We start from the raw sequence: 21,041 nt of genomic DNA, 5'->3' as shown, positions 1-21,041 counted from the left end.
ACACACATACACACACACACACACACACACACAGAGTTTAGCTTACATGCAGACCATTCCATTTTACTGTAGTATTTTAGTATTTTCCCTGTACAAAGTCTGCAGAGATCAGCCACGTTAATTAGAAACTTCACAGCTTCACCGATACACCAGAGGTTCTACATGGTGACACATTCCATAAAGTGGGTGTGGTCTATGTGGATTGATTGGTATGTTCACAGGTTTTGGTGAAGGATTGGACTCGGGGTTAGGGACAGGTTTGGACTCACTGGGAGGCAGTGGCTCAGTGGGTAGGGCTTCCGCTTGGGAACTGGAGGGTTGCCGGTTCGAGCCCCTGCCGAGGTGCCCCTGAGCAAGGCACCGAACCCTCAATTGCTCCCCCCTCTGCGAAGGGTGGTAATGCAATGTAAGTCGCTTTGGATAAAAGCGTCTGCCAAATGATTGTAATGTAAATGTAATGTTCCGTGAGGACCTTTACCACCTGAGCCAGCTGGTTCTGGGCCACAGCTCCCACACAGTTTCCTGCTATCAGGAGGAGAGAGGACGCCACCATCAACCAGCTCAGCGACGCCATCTGTTGAAGGCTGCGTTGTGGAGTGAAGGAGGAGGGATTAGAGAAGAGGTGACAGGAAGCAAGAGGATGTAGAGGAGAAGAAGAGGAGGCAGACTTTGTTTCTGTCTGTTTGAGTTAACAATTCAAATTTGATGGCTAAAAAAAAGAAAACCGATTGAAACTGAGCGTCAAAGTTTGTCTGAAAATTAAAGAAATAATTACATCAGTTGAAATAACTAAAATTAGATTTGAATCCAGATCTAGTTGATGTTTTACCTGCCTGATGTCCAAGTGTCACATCCATCTTGCTGCTGTTCACGCTGCACTTCTCCTTCTCCTTCTCCTTCTCCTTCTCCTTCTCCTTCTTCTTCTTCTTTACGGTTTATTGGCAGTTAGCGTACCAGCTTAATGGCACATTACCTCCACCCACAATGAACATCTTCAGGAGCAGGGGCGTGGCTTCAACTCTTTTCCCATGAAAGAGGAAGGAAAAAGCACCAATTCTACCTGGCAGTGGGAGTTTCATCATATCTGAAGACAATGAAGACATCAAATTCAAAGAATAACATCTTTATATTTAAATGGAGGTTGAAATTAAACCTAATAACCTCAGAAAGGTGTGACAATAATAATAGCAACCTTTTAATTAAGTGTTATTAAACCAAATGAAGTGAACTCATTGTTGATAAATCTGTCCCTGTGAGTGAATCTGTCTCTGTGATCAGACCTGTATGTGTCCGTCTAACTTAGATCTATTCATGTATCTACTATGTGATGTGTCCTGTGTGTAGCTTAGCAAACTCTGTGCCTTTATCACTTTAATCTATCACAAATGCTGCACACTCACTGTGTGAAACATCTCTCTGTAACAGAAACACCTCAAACAACCAACAACCCAGATCACATCTCATTCTGTCATGATGCTGCAACACCAGAAGTTTTGAAATAGGTGTTTGAACTGCAGACTCGGATCTCTGCGCTCCTTCGGTCCTACTCTGAGCTCCTTGCTTCTAGGTCTGCGCTCATTCGTCCCACCTTTCCCTCCGCTGCTGCTGTTAATCAATAGGGTTCAGTTGATCCATTTCACCTCTGACATCCACTCAGAGAAAAAGGCTCAAATCTGCATCAGTGCAACAGTTTATGTAACAGGAGATTCAAATTGATCAAATGTAACTGTTAATAGCCTTGAGTATGAAGATTATTAAAGTTTCATTCAGTCCTTTCTGTTATATAAAAGACAGCTGGTTTGAATGCTGAGCCAAGCTTTATTGTGATAGGACAGAACAAGAAAGAGTTAAATGTTTACATTGGTCAGAAACAAATATTAGGAAGTGATACAGAGACGAGCTCACATTCTAGCTAAAACTCCCTGTAACATCTCACTGTACATCAACATCTTCAATTTGTACTCCTCATCTTTCTTTACATGTAGGCAGATACACAAGTGCTCTTATTTTGGTGATTAAGTCAGCTTCCATGTGTTTCCTTTTTCTCACTCGCAAATGTATTCAATCACAAACAGACCAGAAGTTTTCTTCTTCTAAACTTTTGAACCCTCTGAGGTCAAACTTACAGCTGTGTTAACGCACAAAACACACATTTGTCTGAAATGTCCAGATTGTTATAAACTCAAAAGCTTCGCTCTGTCAAAGAAACAAATCCCAACAGTGAAGGTGAATGAAGGTAAAGTGATAAAGAAGAAGAAATCTTTGAGTTGATGCATGCATGATTTCAGATGATCGTTGCAGATTTCAGATCATTTTAAATCGGTTTGTGCTGTGGACTGCTCTTGCTTCTAGGTTTGTGCTTGTTCATCCCACCTTTCCCTCCAATGCTGCTGCTGAGACTTCTTCTTCTGCTTGAACTTTGACCTGTGCTTCCTCCCTGTTGCGGTGCTACATTATTATCAATACAGTGTTCTGCAATCCCTCCACCTGAGGAGCAGGTGCTGCACAGAAACTCATTTCCTGGTTTGTAACAATGGAATATGTTGTTCATACCGAGATTAGCATTTGCAAGATTTGTGAGAGCTTGACTCAAATCCTTCTTCTCTATAGGAGAACCTCTCTTCGGCTTGTCAAATACCCTTGTAAACACAAAGGCATGATTACCTCCCCAACGTGGAACATTGTCTCTAATCAAGTCTAGAATGTTGAATTCGTTATTTGGATTTGTACACTTTCCACCACATGGAAGGAGTAGATCAGTAGGAAGTTTCCTGTGGGTTTCCAGTCACTTATGTTCTCAAGAACACGGAGCTCTGAATGTTGTGGAAGCTTAGGTTTGGCCACAACAACCCTGTTGCCTATGTACACTCGACCATTGTTGATATCATCTAAAGCATTGGGGCCGGGCTTTATCATGTTCATCAGGTTGGAGGGGTTAAAGCTACTGTCAGTAAACTGTGACAGTGGGATGTTTGCAACCAGACTGAACTGTCCGCCCATTGAATACCTGTCAAAGAAACACACACACACACACACACGCAAGCACGCACGCACGCACGCACGCACGCACAAACACACACACACACACACACACACACACACACACACACACACACACACACACACACACACACACACACACACACACACACAGAGTTTAGTTTTACATGCAGAGCATTCCATTTCACTGTAGTATTTTAGTATTTTCCCTGTACAAAGTCTGCAGAGATCAGCCACGTTAATTAGAAACTTCACAGCTTCACCGATACACCAGAGGTTCTACATGGTGACACATTCCATAAAGTGGGTGTGGTCTATGTGGATTGATTGGTATGTTCACAGGTTTTGGTGAAGGATTGGACCCGGGGTTAGGGACAGATTTGGACTCACTGTTTCCTGACGGCCTTTACGACCTGAGCCAGCCGGTTCTGGTCCACAGCTCCCACACAGTTTCCTGCTATCAGGAGGAGCGAGGACGCCACCATCAACCAGCTCAGCGACGCCATCTGTTGAAGGCTGCGTTGTGGAGTGAAGGAGAGGAGGAGGGATTAGAGAAGAGGTGACAGGAAGCAAGAGGATGTAGAGGAGAAGAAGAGGAGGCAGACTTTGTTTCTCAGTCTAATTGACTAAACAATTCAAATTTGATGGCTGAAAAATAGAAAACCCATTAAAACTGAGTGTCAAAGTTAATCTGTAAATTAAAGAAATAATTACATCAGTTGAAATAATTGAAATTAGATTTCTGATTAAAATAACCAGCGTATAAAATTCAATCCAAAACTAGTTGATGTTTTACCTGCCTGATGTCCAAGTGTCACGTCCAGATGCTGCTGCTGTTCACGCTGAACTTCTCCTTCTTCTTCTTCTTCTCTTCTTTCCGGTTTATTGGCAGTTAATGAACCAGCTTAATTGCGCATTACCTCCACCCACACCGAACATCTTCAAACCAGAAGCCTTTATAAAGCGGAGCAGGGGCGTGGCTTCAACTCTTTCCCATGAAAGAGGAAGGAAAAAGCACCAATTCTACCTGGCAGTGGGAGTTTCATCATATCTGAAGACAATGAAGACATCAAATTCAAAGAATAACATCTTTACATTTGAATAGATTCATCTTAATTCAATTGGAGGTTGAAATTAAACCTAAAAAACTCAGTTTGTAAGTGTGACAATACTAAAGCAACCCTTTAATTAAGTGTTATTAAACCAAATGAAGTGAACACATTGTTGATAAATCTGTCCCTGTGAGTGAATCTGTCTCTGTGATCAGACCTGTATGTGTCTGTCTAACTTAGATCTATTCATGTATCTACTATGTGATGTGTCCTGTGTGTAGCTTAGCAAACTCTGTGCCTTTATCACTTTAATCTATCACAAATGCTGCACACTCACTGTGTGAAACATCTCTCTGTAACAGCAACGCCTCAAACAACCAACAACCCAGATCACATCTCATTCTGTCATGATGCTGCAACACCAGAAGATTTGAAATAGGTGTTTGAACTGCTGACCGAAACAGGGCTGGGTGAAAAAGGGACATATGTTATTCTTATTCTTTTTAATATTGACTGTGGAACCCGGTTGGCACAGGAGTAAAACTTATGCTAAGCTCCGAACCTTAACACAGCCTGAGCACGAGGCAACGCAAGGCAACTTTATTTGTAGAGCACAAGAGACTCAACATGCTTATCTAACACCAAACTTAACCCACATCCACCATCTGATCAACTCCAGAGGGCCTGAACAGGCTGCTAGACACTTTCTGGAGACACTTCTTTGGATCTTTTAGATGGAAGTTAGAGTTAAGGGTTCAAGCTCAGGTCTGAAACGTGACCCAGTGCCCTTTAGGCCCCAGAAATATGATCAATAGGGAACACAGAGCTCTAAATGTTTTGGAAACTCAGGTTTGGCCGCAACAACCATGTTGCCTTTGTACACTCCACCGCTGTTAATATCATTTATAGCATTGGTGTCGGGCTTTATCATGTTCATCAGGTTGGAGGGGTTAAAGCTACGGTCAGTAAACTGTGACGGTGGGATGTTTGCAGCCAGACTGAACTGTCCGCTTATTGGTCTAAATTCACAGCTTCACAGATACACCAGAGGTTCTACATGGTGACACATTCCATAAAGTGGGTGTGGTCTATGTGGATTGATTGGTATGTTCACAGGTTTTGGTGAAGGATTGGACTCGGGGTTAGGGACAGATTTGGACTCACTGTTCCGTGAGGACCTTTACGACCTGAGCCAGCCGGTTCTGGTCCACAGCTCCCACACAGTTTCCTGCTATCAGGAGGAGCGAGGACGCCACCATCAACCAGCTCAGCGACGCCATCTGTTGAAGGCTGCGTTGTGGAGTGAAGGAGAGGAGGAGGGATTAGAGAAGAGGTGACAGGAAGCAAAAGGATGGAGAGGAGAAGAAGAGGAGGCAGACTTTGTTTCTGTCTGTTTGAGTAAACAATTCAAATTTGATGGCTGAACAACAGAAAACAGATTAAAGCTGAGGGTCAAAGTTTATCTGTAAATTAAAGAAATAATTACATCAGTTGAAATAATTAAAATTAGATTTGAATCCAGATCTAGTTGATGTTTTACCTGCCTGATGTCCAAGTGTCACGTCCAGATGCTGCTCACGCTGAACTTTTCCTTCTTCTTCTCCTTCTTCTTCTTCTTTACGGTTTATTGGCAGTTAGCAAACCAGCTTAATGGCACATTACCTCCACCCACACTGAACATCTTCAGGAGCAGGGGCGTGGCTTCAACTCTTTTCCCATGAAAGAGGAAAGAAAAAGCACCAATTCTACCTGGCAGTGGGAGTTTCATCATATCTGAAGACAATGAAGACATCAAATTCAAAGAATAACATCTTAACATTAAAATGGGACAATTTTAATTCAATTGGAGGTTGAAATTAAACCCAATAAACTCAGAAAAGTGTGACCATAATAATAACAACCCTTTAATTAAGTGTTATTAAGCCAAATGAAGTGAACACATTGTTGATAAATCTGTCCCTGTGAGTGAATCTGTCTCTGTGATCAGACCTGTATGTGTCTGTCTAACTTAGATCTATTCATGTATCTACTATGTGATGTGTCCTGTGTGAAGCTTAGCAAACTCTGTGCCTTTATCACTTTAATCTATCACAAATGCTGCACACTCACTGTGCCAACATCTCTCTGTAACAGCAACGCCTCAAACAACCAACAACCCAGATCACATCTCATTCTGTCATGATGCTGCAACACCAGAAGATTTGAAATAGGTGTTTGAACTGCTGACCGAAACAGGGCTGGGTGAAAAAGGGACATATGTTATTCTTATTCTTTTTAATATTGACTGTGGAAACCGGTTGTCACAGCAGTAAAACTTATGCTAAGCTCCAAACCTTAACACAGCCCGAGCACGAGGCAACGCAAGGCAACTTTATTTGTAGAGCACAAGAGACTCAACATGCTTATCTAACACCAAACTTAACCCACATCCACCATGTGATCAACTCCAGAGGGCCTGAACAGGCTGCTGGACACTCTCTGGAGACACTTCTTTGGATCTTTTGGATGGAAGTTAGAGTTAAGGGTTCAAGCTCAGGTCTGAAACGTGACCCAGTGCCCTTTAGGCCCCAGAAATATGATCAATAGAGTTCATTTGAACCAGTTCACCTCTGACATCCACTCAGAGAAAAAGGCTCAAATCTGCATCAGTGCAACAGTTTATGTAACAGGAGATTCAAATTGATCAAATGTTACTGTTAATAGCCTTGAGTATGAAGATTATTAAAGTTTCATTCAGTCCTTTCTGTTATATAAAAGACAGCGGGTTTGAATGCTGAGCCAAGCTTTATTGTGATAGGACAGAACAAGAAAGAGTTAAATGTTTACATTGGTCAGGGACAGATGTTAGGAAGTGATACAGAGACGAGCTCACATTCTAGCTTAAACTCCCTGTAACATCTCACTGTACATCAACATCTTCAATTTGTACTCCTCATCTTTCTTTACATGTAGGTAGATACACAAGTGCTCTTATTTTGGTAATTAAGTCAGTTTCCATGTGTTTCCTTTTCTCACTCGCAAATGTATGAAATCACAAACAGACCAGAAGTTTTCTTCTTCTAAACATTTGAACCCTCTGAGGTCAAACTTACAGCTGTGTTAACGCACAAAACACACATTTGTCTGAAATGTCCAGATTGTTATAAACTCAAAAGCGTCGCTCTGTGAAAGAAACAAATCCCAACAGTGAAGGTGAATAAAGGTAAAGTGATAAAGAAGAAGAAATCTTTGATTTCCCTCCATGCATGCATGATTTCAGATGATCGTTGCAGATTTAAGATCATTTTAAATCGGTTTGATCTGAATCAGAAGACCTCTAACCTTTGTTGGACCTCCTCTTATGCTTGCTCTTCCCACTCCTACTCCGACTCCTACTCGGATTTCTGCGCTCCTTTCTCCCACCTCTGCGCTGCCTTGGTCCATCTCTGCGCTCCTTGCTCCTAGCTCTGTGCTCCCTATTCTGATCTCTGCGCTCCTTCCTCTCACTTCTGCGCTCTGGACTTGGATCTCTGCTCTCCCTCGGCCCTTCTCTACACTCCTTGCTTCTAGTTCTGCACTCATTCCTCCCACCTCTCCCTCCACTGCTGCTGCTGTCCTGCTCAATGCTGTGACTTCTTCTTCTTCTGCTTGAACTTTGACCTGTGCTTCTTCCCTGTTGCGGTGCTACATCATTATCAATACAGTGATCTGCAATCCCTCTACCTGAGGAGCAGGTGCTGCACAGAAACTCATGTTCTGGTCTGTAACAATGGAATATGTTTTTCATATCGAGATTAGCTTTTGCAAGATTCGTTAGAGCTCTTTTCAAATCCACCTCCCTTATACGAGGACCTGTCTTCGGCTGGTCAAATACCTTTGTAAACACAAAGGCATGATTACCTTTCCAAAGTGGAACATAGCGTCTAATCAAGCCTAGAATGTTGAATGGGTTTTTTGGATTTGTACACTTTCCACCACATGAGGACAGGTAGGAGTAGATGAGTAGGAAGTTTCCTTTGGGGTCCCAGTCATTTATGTTCTCAAGAACACGGAGCTCTGAATGTTTTGGAAGCTCAGGTTTGGCCACAACAACCATGTTGCCTTTGTACACTCGACCGTCGTTAATATCATTTAAAGCATTGGTGTTGGGCTTTATCATCTTCATCAGGTCGTAGGGGTTAAAGCTACGGTCAGTAAACTGTGACAGTGGGATGTTTGCAACCAGACTGAACTGTCCGCTTATTGCATACCTGTCAAAGAAACACACACACACACAGACACACAAATACAGACACACACACAGACAAACACACACACACGCACGCACGCACGCACACACGCACGCACGCACGCACGCACGCACGCACGCACGCACGCACGCACGCACGCACGCACGCACGCACGCACGCACAAACACACACAAACACACACACACACACACACACACACACACACACACACACACACACACACACACACACACACACACAGTTTAGTTTTACATGCAGACCATTCCATTTTACTGTAGTATTTTAGTATTTTCCCTGTACAAAGTCTGCAGAGATCAGCCACGTTAATTAGAAACTTCACAGCTTCACCGATACACCAGAGGTTCTACATGGTGACACGTTCCATAAAGTGGGTGTGGTCTATGTGGATTGATTGGTATGTTCACAGGTTTTGGTGAAGGATTGGACCCGGGGTTAGGGACAGATTTGGACTCACTGTTTCCTGACGGCCTTTACGACCTGAGCCAGCCGGTTCTGGTCCACAGCTCCCACACAGTTTCCTGCTATCAGGAGGAGAGAGGACGCCACCATCAACCAGCTCAGCGACGCCATCTGCTGGGGGCTGCGTTGTAGAGTGAAGGAGAGGAGGAGGGATTAGAGAAGAGGTGACAGGAAGCAAGAGGATGTAGAGGAGAAGAAGAGGAGGCAGACTTTGTTTCTTAGTCTAATTGAGTAAACAATTCAAACTTGATCTTCTTCTTTTCCTTTAGGCTGCTCCCTTCAGGGGTCACCACAGCAAGTCATCCGTCACCAACTTACCTCATATCCTCCTTCACTCGACTATATATCTCCTCTTCGGTCTTCCTCTAGGCCTCCTTCCTGGCAGTTCCCACCTTAGCATCCTTTTCCCAATAGCTTCCCTCTCCCTCCTCTGTACATGTCCAAACCATCTCAGCCTGGCCTCTCTGACTTTATCTCCAGAACATCTAACATGTGTCGTCCCTCTTATGTACTCTCTCCTGATCCTATTCATCCATGTCACTCCCAAAGAGAACCTCAACATTTTCATTTCTGCTACCTCTACCTCTTCCTCCTGTCTCTTCCTCAGTGCCTCTGTCTCCAAACCGTACAGCCTCTCTGGTCTCACCACTGTCTTGTCCACCTTTCCTTTCATTCTTGCTGAATGACACATCACTCCTGACACTTTTCTCCACTCGTTTCAACCTGCTTGCACACGTTTCTTCACCTCTTTTCCACTCTCTGTTGCTCTGGACTGTTGACCCTAAGTACTTAAAATCCTCCACCTCCTTTATCTTTTCTCCCTGTAACCTCCCTGTTCCACTTGTGTCCCTCTCATTCACACACATGTACTCTGTCTTACTGCGGCTCATCTTCATCCCTCTTCTTTCCGGTGCATACCTCCACCTCTCCAGATTTTCCTCCACGTGTCCTGCAGCACTCTAACATACTTCTCTACTGCTCCAGACTTCCTCATACAGTGCCACAGTTCCTCTCTCGGTACCCGGTCACAAGCTTTTACAAGATCTACAAAGACACAATGAAGCTCCCTCTGTCTTTCTCTGTACTTTTCCATCCACATCCTTAAAGTGAATACTGCATCTGTGGTACTCTTTCTTGGCATGAAGCCATATTGCATCAGGACCAACTGCCTTACCACTCTTCATCCTCTTCAATGCCCTCCTCACTTCACCTTTACTAACCTTTGGTACTTCCTGGTCCACAACGGTCACCTCTTCTACTCTTCGTTCTCTCTCATTTTCCTCATTCATCAACTCTTCAAAGTACTCTTTCCATCTTCCTATCACACTTCTGCCTCCTGACAATACATTTCCCTCTTTATCCTTCACCACCCTAACCTGCTGCACATCTTTCAGTGTCCCACTTCTTCTTTAACTAACCTCTTTCTCAGCTTCCACCTCTTCGTCCTCTGCTCTGCCTTTGTCTTCTTCATCTTCTTCACCACTAGGGTCCTCCCACACACCACCATCCTATGCTGTCTGGCTACTACTTTGCAGTCACTAATCTCCTTCAGATTACATCTTCTACAAGATGTAGTCAACCTGTGTGCTCCTACCTCTGCTCTTATAGGTGACCCTATGTTCCTGCCTCTTCTGGAAGAAAGTATTCACTACAGCCATCTCCATCCTTTTTGCAAAGTATACCACCATCTGTCTCTCTGAATTCCTGTCCTGGATACCAGACCTGCCCATCACTTCCTCATCACCTCTGTTGCCTGCACCAACATGTCCATTGAAGTCTGCTCCAATCATCACTCTCTCACCTGTGGGGATACTCTGCATGACTTCATCCCACTCACTCCAGAATTTCTCCTTCTCTTCTAACTCACGTCCTACCTATCCGACACTCTTTTCACTTCCAGAACATTCCTAACAAACTCCTCTTTCAAGATAACTCCTACCCCATTCCTTTTCCCACCAGCAGCATGATAGATAGAACATCTTAAATCCTGCTCCTAGGCTGCTGGCCTTCCTGACACAACCGGCTGCATTTATCCACGCTTGGGACCGGCACAAAGAAGGCACTGGCTCGTGCCCCCTTTAGGCTGCATTAAACAATTCAAACTATTCAAACTATTCAAACTATTCAAATTCGAATTGAAAACAATTCAAATTTGATATGCAGCTGAAAAAAAGAAAACTGATTAAAGCTGAGGGTCAAAGTTTATCTGTAAATTAAAGAAATAATTACATCAGTTGAAATAATTAAGATTAGATTTCAATCCAGATCTAGTTGATGTTTTACCTGCCTGATGTCCAAGTGTCACGTCCAGATGCTGCTGCTGTTCACGCTGAACTTCTCCTTCTTCTTCTTCTCCTTCTTCCTCTTCTTTATGGTTTATTGGCAGTTAGCAAACCAGCTTGGTGGCACATTACCTCCACCCACACTGAACATCTTCCAACCAGAAGCCTTTATAAAGCGGAGCAGGGGCGTGGCTTCAACTCTTTTCCCATGAAAGAGGAGAGAAAAAGCACCAATTCTACCTGGCAGTGGGAGTTTCATCATATCTGAAGACAATGAAGACATCAAATTCAAAGAATAACATCTTTACATTAAAATGGGACAATTTTAATTCAATTGGAGGTTGAAATTAAACCTAATAAACTCAGAAAAGTGTGACCATAATAATAACAACCCTTTAATTAAGTGTTATTAAGCCAAATGAAGTGAACACATTGTTGATAAATCTGTCCCTGTGAGTGAATCTGTCTCTGTGATCAGACCTGTATGTGTCTGTCTAACTTAGATCTATTCATGTATCTACTATGTGATGTGTCCTGTGTGTAGCTTAGCAAACTCTGTGCCTTTATCACTTTAATCTATCACAAATGCTGCACACTCACTGTGTGAAACAGCTCTCTGTAACAGAAACACCTCAAGCAACCAACAACCCAGATCACATCTCATTCTGTCATGATGCTGCAAAAACGAAACGAAAAGATTAGAAATAGGTGTTTGCACTGCGGGCCGAAACAGGGCTGGGTGAAAAAGGGACATATGTTATTCTTATTCTTTTTAATATTGACTGTGGAAACCGGTTGTCACAGCAGTTAAACTTATGCTAAGCTCCGAACCTTAACACAGCCCGAGCCCCAGGCAACGCAAGGCAACTTTATTTGTAGAGCACAAGAGACTCAACATGCTTATCTAACACCAAACTTAACCCACATCCACCATGTGATCAACTCCAGAGGGCCTGAACAGGCTGCTGGACACTTTCTGGAGACACTTCTTTGGATCTTTTGGATGGAAGTTAGAGTTAAGGGTTCAAGCTCAGGTCTGAAACGTGACCCAGTGCCCTTTAGGCCTCAGAAACATGATCAATAGAGTTCACTTGAACCAGTTCACCGCTGACATCCACTCAGAGAAAAAGGATGAAATCTGCGTCAGTGCAACAGTTTATGTAACAGGAGATTCAGATTGATCAAATGTAACTGTTAATAGCCTTGAGTATGAAGAGTATTAAAGTTTCATTCAGTCCTTTCTGTTATATAAAAGACAGCGGGTTTGAATGCTGAGCCAAGCTTTATTGTGATAGGACAGAACAAGTCAACAACAGTTAAATGATTACATTGGTCAGGGACAGATGTTAGGAAGTGATACAGAGACGAGCTCACATTCTAGCTTAAACTCCCTGTAACATCTCACTGTACATCAACATCTTCATTTGTACTCTTCATCTTTCTTTACATGTAGGCAGATACACAAGTGCTCTTATTTTGGTGATTAAATCAGCTTCCATGTGTTTCCTTATTCTTAATCTCAAATGTATTTAATCACAAACAGACCAGAAGTTTTCTTCTTCTAAACTTTTGAACCCTCTGAGGTCAAACTTACAGCTGTGTTAACGCACAAAACACACATTTGTCTGAAATGTCCAGATTGTTATAAACTCAAAAGCGTCGCTCTGTCAAAGAAACAAATCCCAACAGTGAAGGTGAATGAAGGTAAAGTGATAAAGAAGAAGAAATCTTTGATGCATGCATGATTTCAGATGATCGTTGCAGATTTCAGATCATTTTAAATCGGTTTGTGCTGTGGACTGCTCTTGCTTCTAGGTTTGTGCTTGTTCGTCCCACCGTTCCCTCCAATACTGCTGCTGAGACTTCTTCTTCTGCTTGAACTTTGACCTGTGCTTCCTCCCTGTTGCGGTGCTACATTATTATCAATACAGTGTTCTGCAATCTCTCGACCTGAGGAGCAGGTGCTGCACAGAAACTCATTTCTTGGTGTGTAACAATGGAATATGTTGTTCATACCGAGATTAGCATCTGCAAGATTGGTTAAAGCTGCTCTCAAAACGTCCTTGTCTATAATAATATCATCCCATCTTGGCTTGTCAAATACCTTTGTAAACACAAAGGCATGATTATCTCCCCAACGTAGAACATACTCTTTATTCAAGACTAGGATGTTGTTATCGAATTCTGGATTTGTACACTTAGTACCACATGGGGAGTTGAAGGAGTAGATGAGTAGGAAGTTTCCGCTGGGGACCCAGTTAGTAGGTATGGCCCTAAGAACATTGAGCTCTGCATGTCTTCTACCCTTAGGTAAGGAAACAACAACCCTTGTGCCTATGTACACTTTTCGTTTCCTAATATCCTCTATAGCATTGGTGTCGGGCTTTATCAAGTTAATCAGGTTGGAGCGGTCAAAGGTCGGGTCAGTAAACTGCGACAGTGGGATGTTTGCAGCCAGACTGAACTGTATGCCTTCCCCTACATCATACCTGTCAAAGAAACACAGACACACACACAGACACACACACAGACACGCACACACGCACGCACGCACACACACACGCACACACACACGCACGCACACACACACACACAGTTTAGTTTTACATGCAGACCATTCCATTTTACTGTAGTATTTTAGTATTTCCCCTGTACAAAGTCTGCAGAGTTCAGCCACGTTAATTAGAAACTTCACAGCTTCACCGATACACCAGAGGTTCTACATGGTGACACATTCCATAAAGTGGGTGTGGTCTATGTGGATTGATTGGTATGTTCACAGGTTTTGGTGAAGGATTGGACTCGGGGTTAGGGACAGATTTGGACTCACTGTTCCGTGAGGACCTTTACGACCTGAGCCAGCCGGTTCTGGTCCACAGCTCCCACACAGTTTCCTGCTATCAGGAGGAGCGAGGACGCCACCATCAACCAGCTCAGCGACGCCATCTGTTGAACGCTGCGTTGTGGAGTGAAGGAGAGGCGGAGGGATTAGAGAAGAGGTGACAGGAAGCAAGAGGATGTAGAGGAGAAGAAGAGGAGGCAGACTTTGTTTCTCAGTCTAATTGACTAAACAATTCAAATTTGATGGCTGAAAAATAGAAAACCAATTAAAACTGAGCGTCAAAGTTAATCTGTAAAAATTAGAAATAATTACATCAGTTGAAATAATTAAAATTAGACTTCTGATTAAAATAACCGGCGTATAAAATTCAATCCAGATCTAGTTGATGTTTTACCTGCCTGATGTCCAAGTGTCACGTCCAGATGCTGCTGCTGTTCACGCTGAACTTCTCCTTCTCCTTCTCCTTCTCCTTCTTCTTCTTCTTCTCTTCTTTACGGTTTATTGGCAGTTAACGAACCAGCTTAATTGCGCATTACCTTCACCCACACTGAACATCTTCAAACCAGAAGCCTTTATAAAGCGGAGCAGGGGCGTGGCTTCAACTCTTTTCCCATGAAAGAGGAAGGAAAAAGCACCAATTCTACCTGGCAGTGGGAGTTTCATCATATCTGAAGACAATGAAGACATCAAATTCAAAGAATAACATCTTTACATTTGAATGGATCAATCTTAATTCAATTGGAGGTCGAAATTAAACCTAAAAAACTCAGTTTGTAAGTGTGACAATACTAAAGCAACCCTTTAATTAAGTGTTATTAAACCAAATGAAGTGAACTCATTGTTGATAAATCTGTCCCTGTGAGTGAATCTGTCTCTGTGATCAGACCTGTATGTGTCCGTCTAACTTAGATCTATTCATGTATCTACTATGTGATGTGTCCTGTGTGTAGCTTAGCAAACTCTGTGCCTTTATCACTTTAATCTATCACAAATGCTGCACACTCACTGTGTGAAACATCTCTCTGTAACAGCAACGCCTCAAACAACCCACAACCCAGATCACATCTCATTCTGTCATGATGCTGCAACACCAGAAGTTTTGAAATAGGTGTTTGAACTGCAGACTCGGATCTCTGCGCTCCTTCGGTCCTACTCTGAGCTCCTTGCTTCTAGGTCTGCGCTCATTCGTCCCACCTTTTCCTCCCCTTCTGCTATTAATCAATAGGGTTCAGTTGATCCATTTCACCTCTGACATCCACTCAGAGAAAAAGGATCAAATCTGCATCAGTGGAACAGTTTATGTAACAGGAGATTCAAATTGATCAAATGTAACTGTTTATAGCCTTGAGTATGAAGATTATTAAAGTTTCATTCAGTCCTTTCTGTTATATAAAAGACAGCGGGTTTGAATGCTGAGCCAAGCTTTATTGTGATAGGACAGAACAAGTCAACAACAGTTAAATGATTACATTGGTCAGGGACAGATGTTAGGAAGTGATACAGAGACGAGCTCACATTCTAGCTTAAACTCCCTGTAACATCTCACTGTACATTAACATCTTCAATTTGTACTCTTCATCTTTCTTTACATGTAGGCAGATACACAAGTGCTCTTATTTTGGTGATTAAGTCAGCTTCCATGTGTTTCCTTATTCTTAATCTCAAATGTATGTAATCACAAACAGACCAGAAGTTTTCTTCTTCTAAACTTTTGAACCCTCTGAGGTCAAACTTACAGCTGTGTTAACGCACAAAACACACATTTGTCTGAAATGTCCAGATTGTTATAAACTCAAAAGCGTCGCTCTGTCAAAGAAACAAATCCTAACAGAGAAGGTGAATGAAGGTTAAGTGATAAAGAAGAAGAAATCTTTGATTTCCCTCCATGCATGCATGATTTCAGATGATTGTTGCAGATTTAAGATCATTTTAAATCGGTTTGATCTGAATCAGAAGACCTCTAACCGCTGTTGGACCTCCTCCTGTAGTTGCTCTTCTGACTCCTACTTTGACTCCCACCCTGATTTCTGCGCACCTTCCTCTCACCTCTGCGCTCCCTCGGCCCATCTCTGCGCTCCTTGCTCCTAGCTCTGTGCTCCCTATTCTGATCTCTGCGCTCTGGGCTTGGATCTCTGCGCTTCCTTGGCCCATCTCTGCGCTCCTTGCTCCTAGCTCTGTGCTCCCTATTCTGATCTCTGTGCTCTGGACTTGGATCTCTGCGCTCCCTCGGCCCTTCTCTGCGCTCCTTGCTCCTAGCTCTGTGCTCCCTACTCTGATCTCTGCGCTCTGGGCTTGGATCTCTGCGTTTCCTTGGCCCATCTCTGCGCTCCTTGCTCCTAGCTCTGTGCTCCCTATTCTGATCTCTGCGCTCTGGACTTGGATCTCTGCGCTCCCTCGGCCCTTCTCTGCGCTCCTTGCTCCTAGCTCTGCGCTCATTACTGCCACCTTTCCCTCTACTGCTGCTGCTGTGCTGCTCAATGCTGGGACTTCTACTTCTGCTTGAACTTTGACCTGTGCTTCCTCCCTGTTGCGGTCCTACATTATTATCAATACAGTGTTCTGCAATCCTTCCACCTGAGGAGCAGGTGCTGCACAGAAACTCATTTCCTGGTGTGTAACAATGGAATATGTTGTTCATACCGAGATTAGCATTTGCAAGATTGGTTAAAGCTGCTCTCAAAACGTCCTTGTCTATAATAATATTACCCCAAGTTGGCTTGTCAAATATCTTTGTAAACACAAAGGCATGATTATCTCCCCAACGTAGAACATACTCTTTATTCAAGACTAGGATGTTGTTATCGAATTCTGGATTTGTACACTTAGTACCACATGGGGAGTTGAAGGAGTAGATGAGTAGGAAGTTTCCGCTGGGGACCCAGTTAGTAGGTATGGCCCTAAGAACATTGAGCTCTGCATGTCTACTATTCTTAGGTAAGGAAACAACAACCCTTGTGCCTATGTACACTTTTCGTTTCTTAATATCCTCTATAGCATTGGTGTCAGGCTTTATCAAGTTAATCAGGTTGGAGCGGTCAAAGGTCGGGTCAGTAAACTGCGACAGTGGGATGTTTGCAGCCAGACTGAACTGTATGCCTTCCCCTACATCATACCTGTCAAAGAAACACAGACAAACACACAGACAAACACACAGACACACGCACGCACGCACGCACGCACGCACGCACGCACGTACGCACGCAGACGCACGCACACACGCACGCACGCACGCACGCACGCACTCACGCACACACACACACACACACACACACAGTTTAGTTTTACATGCAGACCATTCCATTTTACTGTAGTATTTTAGTATTTTCCCTGTACAAAGTCTGCAGAGTTCAGCCACGTTAATTAGAAACTTCACAGCTTCACCGATACACCAGAGGTTCTACATGGTGACACATTCCATAAAGTGGGTGTGGTCTATGTGGATTGATTGGAATGTTCACAGGTTTTGGTGAAGGATTGGACTCGGGGTTAGGGACAGATTTGGACTCACTGTTCCGTGAGGACCTTTACGACCTGAGCCAGCCGGTTCTGGTCCACAGCTCCCACACAGTTTCCTGCTATCAGGAGGAGCGAGGACGCCACCATCAACCAGCTCAGCGACGCCATCTGTTGAAGGCTGCGTTGTGGAGTGAAGGAGAGGAGGAGGGATTACAGAAGAGGTGACAGGAAGCAAGAGGATGTAGAGCAGAAGAAGAGGAGGCAGACTTTGTTTCTCAGTCCAATTGACTAAACAATTCAAATTTGATGGCTGAAAAATAGAAAACCAATTAAAACTGAGCGTAAAAGTTAATCTGTAAATTAAAGAAATAATTACATCAGTTGAAATAATTAAAATTAGATTTCTGATTAAAATAATATAGTAAAAAATTCAATCCAGATCTAGTTGATGTTTTACCTGCCTGATGTCCAAGTGTCACGTCCAGATGCTGCTGCTGTTCACGCTGAACTTCTCCTTCTCCTTCTTCTTCTCTTCTTTACGGTTTATTGGCAGTTAACGAACCAGCTTAATTGCGCATTACCTTCACCCACACTGAACATCTTCAAACCAGAAGCCTTTATAAAGCGGAGCAGGGGCGTGGCTTCAACTCTTTCCCATGAAAGAGGAAGGAAAAAGCACCAATTCTACCTGGCAGTGGGAGTTTCATCATATCTGAAGACAATGAAGACATCAAATTCGAAGAATAACATCTTTACATTTGAATGGATCAATCTTAATTCAATTGGAGGTCGAAATTAAACCTAAAAAACTCAGTTTGTAAGTGTGACAATACTAAAGCAACCCTTTAATTAAGTGTTATTAAACCAAATGAAGTGAACTCATTGTTGATAAATCTGTCCCTGTGAGTGAATCTGTCTCTGTGATCAGACCTGTATGTGTCCGTCTAACTTAGATCTATTCATGTATCTACTATGTGATGTGTCCTGTGTGTAGCTTAGCAAACTCTGTGCCTTTATCACTTTAATCTATCACAAATGCTGCACACTCACTGTGTGAAACATCTCTCTGTAACAGCAACGCCTCAAACAACCCACAACCCAGATCACATCTCATTCTGTCATGATGCTGCAACACCAGAAGTTTTGAAATAGGTGTTTGAACTGCAGACTCGGATCTCTGCGCTCCTTCGGTCCTACTCTGGGCTCCTTGCTTCTAGGTCTGCGCTCATTCGTCCCACCTTTTCCTCCGCTGCTGCTGTTAATCAATAGGGTTCAGTTGATCCATTTCACCTCTGACATCCACTCAGAGAAAAAGGCTCAAATCTGCGTCAGTGCAACAGTTTATGTAACAGGAGATTCAAATTGATCAAATGTAACTGTTTATAGCCTTGAGTATGAAGAGTATTAAAGTTTCATTCAGTCCTTTCTGTTATATAAAAGACAGCGGGTTTGAATGCTGAGCCAAGCTTTATTGTGATAGGACAGAACAAGTCAACAACAGTTAAATGATTACATTGGTCAGGGACAGATGTTAGGAAGTGATACAGAGACGAGCTCACATTCTAGCTTAAACTCCCTGTAACATCTCACTGTACATCAACATCTTCAATTTGTACTCTTCATCTTTCTTTACATGTAGGCAGATACACAAGTGCTCTTATTTTGGTGATTAAGTCAGCTTCCATGTGTTTCCTTATTCTTAATCTCAAATGTATTTAATCACAAACAGACCAGAAGTTTTCTTCTTCTAAACTTTTGAACCCTCTGAGGTCAAACTTACAGCTGTGTTAACGCACAAAACACACATTTGTCTGAAATGTCCAGATTGTTATAAACTCAAAAGCGTCGCTCTGTCAAAGAAACAAATCCTAACAGTGAAGGTGAATAAAGGTAAAGTGATAAAGAAGAAGAAATCTTTGATTTCCCTCCATGCATGCATGATTTCAGATGATCGTTGCAGATTTAAGATCATTTTAAATCGGTTTGATCTGAATCAGAAGACCTCTAACCGCTGTTGGACCTCCTCCTATAGTTGCTCTTCTGACTCCTACTACGACTCCCACCATGACTTCTGCGCTCCTTCCTCTCACCTCTGCGCTCCCTCGGCCCTTCTCTGCGCTCCTTGCTCCAAGCTCTGTGCTCATTTCTGCCACCTTTCCCTCTACTGCTGCTGCTGTCCTGCTCAATGCTGTGACTTCTTCTTCTTCTGCTTGAACTTTGACGTGTGCTTCCTCCCTGTTGCGGTCCTACATTATTATCAATACAGTGTTCTGCAATCCCTCTACCTGAGGAGCAGGTGCTGCACAGAAACACATTTCCTGGTATGTAACAATGGAATATGTTTTTCATATCGAGATTAGCATCTGCAAGATTTGTGAGAGCTTGACTCAAATCCTGCTTATCTATACGAGGACCTGTCTTCGGCTGGTCAAATACCTTTGTAAACACAAAGGCATAATTACCTTTCCAACGTGGAACATAGCGTCTAATCAAGCCTAGAATGTTGAATCTGTTATTTGGATTTGTACACTTTCTACCACATGAGGACAGGTAGGAGTAGATGAGTAGGAAGTTTCCTTTGGGGACCCAGGCAGGTATGTTCTCAAGAACACGGAGCTCTGAATGTTTTGGAGGATCAGGTTTGGCCACAACAACCATGTCGCCTTTGTACACTTCACCCCTGTTAATAGCATTTAAAGCATTGGTGTCGGGCTTTATCATGTTCATCAGGTTGGAGGGGTCAAAGCTACTGTCAGTAAACTGTGACAGTGGGATGTTTGCAACCAGACTGAACTGTCCGCTTATTGCATACCTGTCAAAGAAACACACACACACACGCAAGCACGCACGCACGCACAAACACACACACACACACACACACACACACACACACACACACACACACACACACACACACACACACACACACACAGTTTAGTTTTACATGCAGACCATTCCATTTCACTGTAGTATTTTAGTATTTTCCCTGTACAAAGTCTGCAGAGATCAGCCACGTTAATTAGAAACTTCACAGCTTCACCGATTCACCAGAGGTTCTACATGGTGACACATTCCATAAAGTGGGTGTGGTCTATGTGGATTGATTGGTATGTTCACAGGTTTTGGTGAAGGATTGGACTCGGGGTTAGGGACAGATTTGGACTCACTGTCTCCTGACGGCCTTTACGACCTCAGCCAGCCGGTTCTGGTCCACAGCTCCCACACAGTTTCCTGCTATCAGGAGGAGCGAGGACGCCACCATCAACCAGCTCAGTGACGCCATCTGTTGAAGGCTGCGTTGTGGAGTGAAGGAGAGGAGGAGGGATTAGAGAAGAGGTGACAGGAAGCAAGAGGATGTAGAGGAGAAGAAGAGGAGGCAGACTTTGTTTCTCAGTCTAATTGACTAAACAATTCAAATTTGATGGCTGAAAAATAGAAAACCCATTAAAACTGAGTGTCAAAGTTAATCTGTAAATTAAAGAAATAATTACATCAGTTGAAATAATTAAAATTAGATTTCTGATTAAAATAATATAGTAAAAAATTCAATCCAGATCTAGTTGATGTTTTACCTGCCTGATGTCCAAGTGTCACGTCCAGATGCTGCTGCTGTTCACGCTGAACTTCTCCTTCTTCTTCTTCTTCTCTTCTTTCCGGTTTATTGGCAGTTAATGAACCAGCTTAATTGCGCATTACCTCC

The 21,041-nt window shown here is 43.1% G+C and overlaps 2 protein-coding genes and 2 long non-coding RNA genes across 5 annotated transcripts; all 4 read right to left on the bottom strand.

The window, feature by feature from the left end:
• Positions 1-1,816: 1,816 nt before the first annotated feature.
• On the bottom strand, positions 1,817-3,918 carry LOC143009943 (uncharacterized). The gene is made up of 3 exons (XR_012964747.1): positions 3,797-3,918; positions 3,391-3,516; positions 1,817-3,007 (listed from the first exon to the last, which is right to left on the bottom strand). It is a non-coding gene; the product is annotated as an uncharacterized LOC143009943 (long non-coding RNA).
• Positions 3,919-12,318: 8,400 nt separating this feature from the next.
• LOC143009945 (uncharacterized) lies at positions 12,319-17,932 on the bottom strand. Of its 2 annotated transcripts, none has more exons than XR_012964749.1 (4): positions 17,844-17,932; positions 14,280-14,330; positions 13,874-13,999; positions 12,319-13,532 (listed from the first exon to the last, which is right to left on the bottom strand). It is a non-coding gene; the product is annotated as an uncharacterized LOC143009945 (long non-coding RNA). The 2 variants fall into 2 exon arrangements; XR_012964748.1 differs by having other exon boundaries at positions 14,280-14,369; positions 17,882-17,923.
• On the bottom strand, positions 15,301-17,926 carry LOC143009944 (uncharacterized). The gene is made up of 3 exons (XM_076162043.1): positions 17,799-17,926; positions 17,394-17,519; positions 15,301-16,998 (listed from the first exon to the last, which is right to left on the bottom strand). The coding sequence occupies exons 2-3, from the start codon at positions 17,507-17,509 to the stop codon at positions 15,846-15,848; spliced, it is 1,269 nt and encodes a 422-aa protein (XP_076018158.1). The 5' UTR covers positions 17,510-17,519; positions 17,799-17,926; the 3' UTR covers positions 15,301-15,845.
• An 869-nt stretch (positions 17,933-18,801) lies between the features above and the next one.
• Positions 18,802-21,041, bottom strand: LOC143009942 (uncharacterized). The gene is made up of 3 exons (XM_076162042.1): positions 20,914-21,041; positions 20,509-20,634; positions 18,802-20,153 (listed from the first exon to the last, which is right to left on the bottom strand). The coding sequence occupies exons 2-3, from the start codon at positions 20,622-20,624 to the stop codon at positions 19,346-19,348; spliced, it is 924 nt and encodes a 307-aa protein (XP_076018157.1). The 5' UTR covers positions 20,625-20,634; positions 20,914-21,041; the 3' UTR covers positions 18,802-19,345.

The sequence above is a fragment of the Genypterus blacodes genome, unplaced genomic scaffold, assembly GCF_046128005.1.
Source record: "Genypterus blacodes isolate CSIRO-AG114 ecotype Tasmania unplaced genomic scaffold, CSIRO-AGI_Gbla_v1 ptg000119l_1, whole genome shotgun sequence".
Classification (NCBI taxonomy): Eukaryota; Metazoa; Chordata; class Actinopteri; order Ophidiiformes; family Ophidiidae; genus Genypterus; species Genypterus blacodes.
The sequence above is the reverse complement of the archived record's forward strand: the minus strand, read 5'-3'. Positions and strand labels throughout refer to the sequence as shown.

Bases quoted from the DNA above. Each gene is read 5' to 3' on its own strand.
- LOC143009944 (XM_076162043.1), bottom strand. From the start codon at position 17,509: ATGGCGTCGCTGAGCTGGTTGATGGTGGCGTCCTCGCTCCTCCTGATA. The intron at 16,999-17,393 runs GTGAGTCCAAAT...TTTCTTTGACAG, and splicing joins GTAAAGGTCCTCACGGAACA to GTATGATGTAGGGGAAGGCA.
- LOC143009942 (XM_076162042.1), bottom strand. From the start codon at position 20,624: ATGGCGTCACTGAGCTGGTTGATGGTGGCGTCCTCGCTCCTCCTGATA. The intron at 20,154-20,508 runs GTGAGTCCAAAT...TTTCTTTGACAG, and splicing joins GTAAAGGCCGTCAGGAGACA to GTATGCAATAAGCGGACAGT.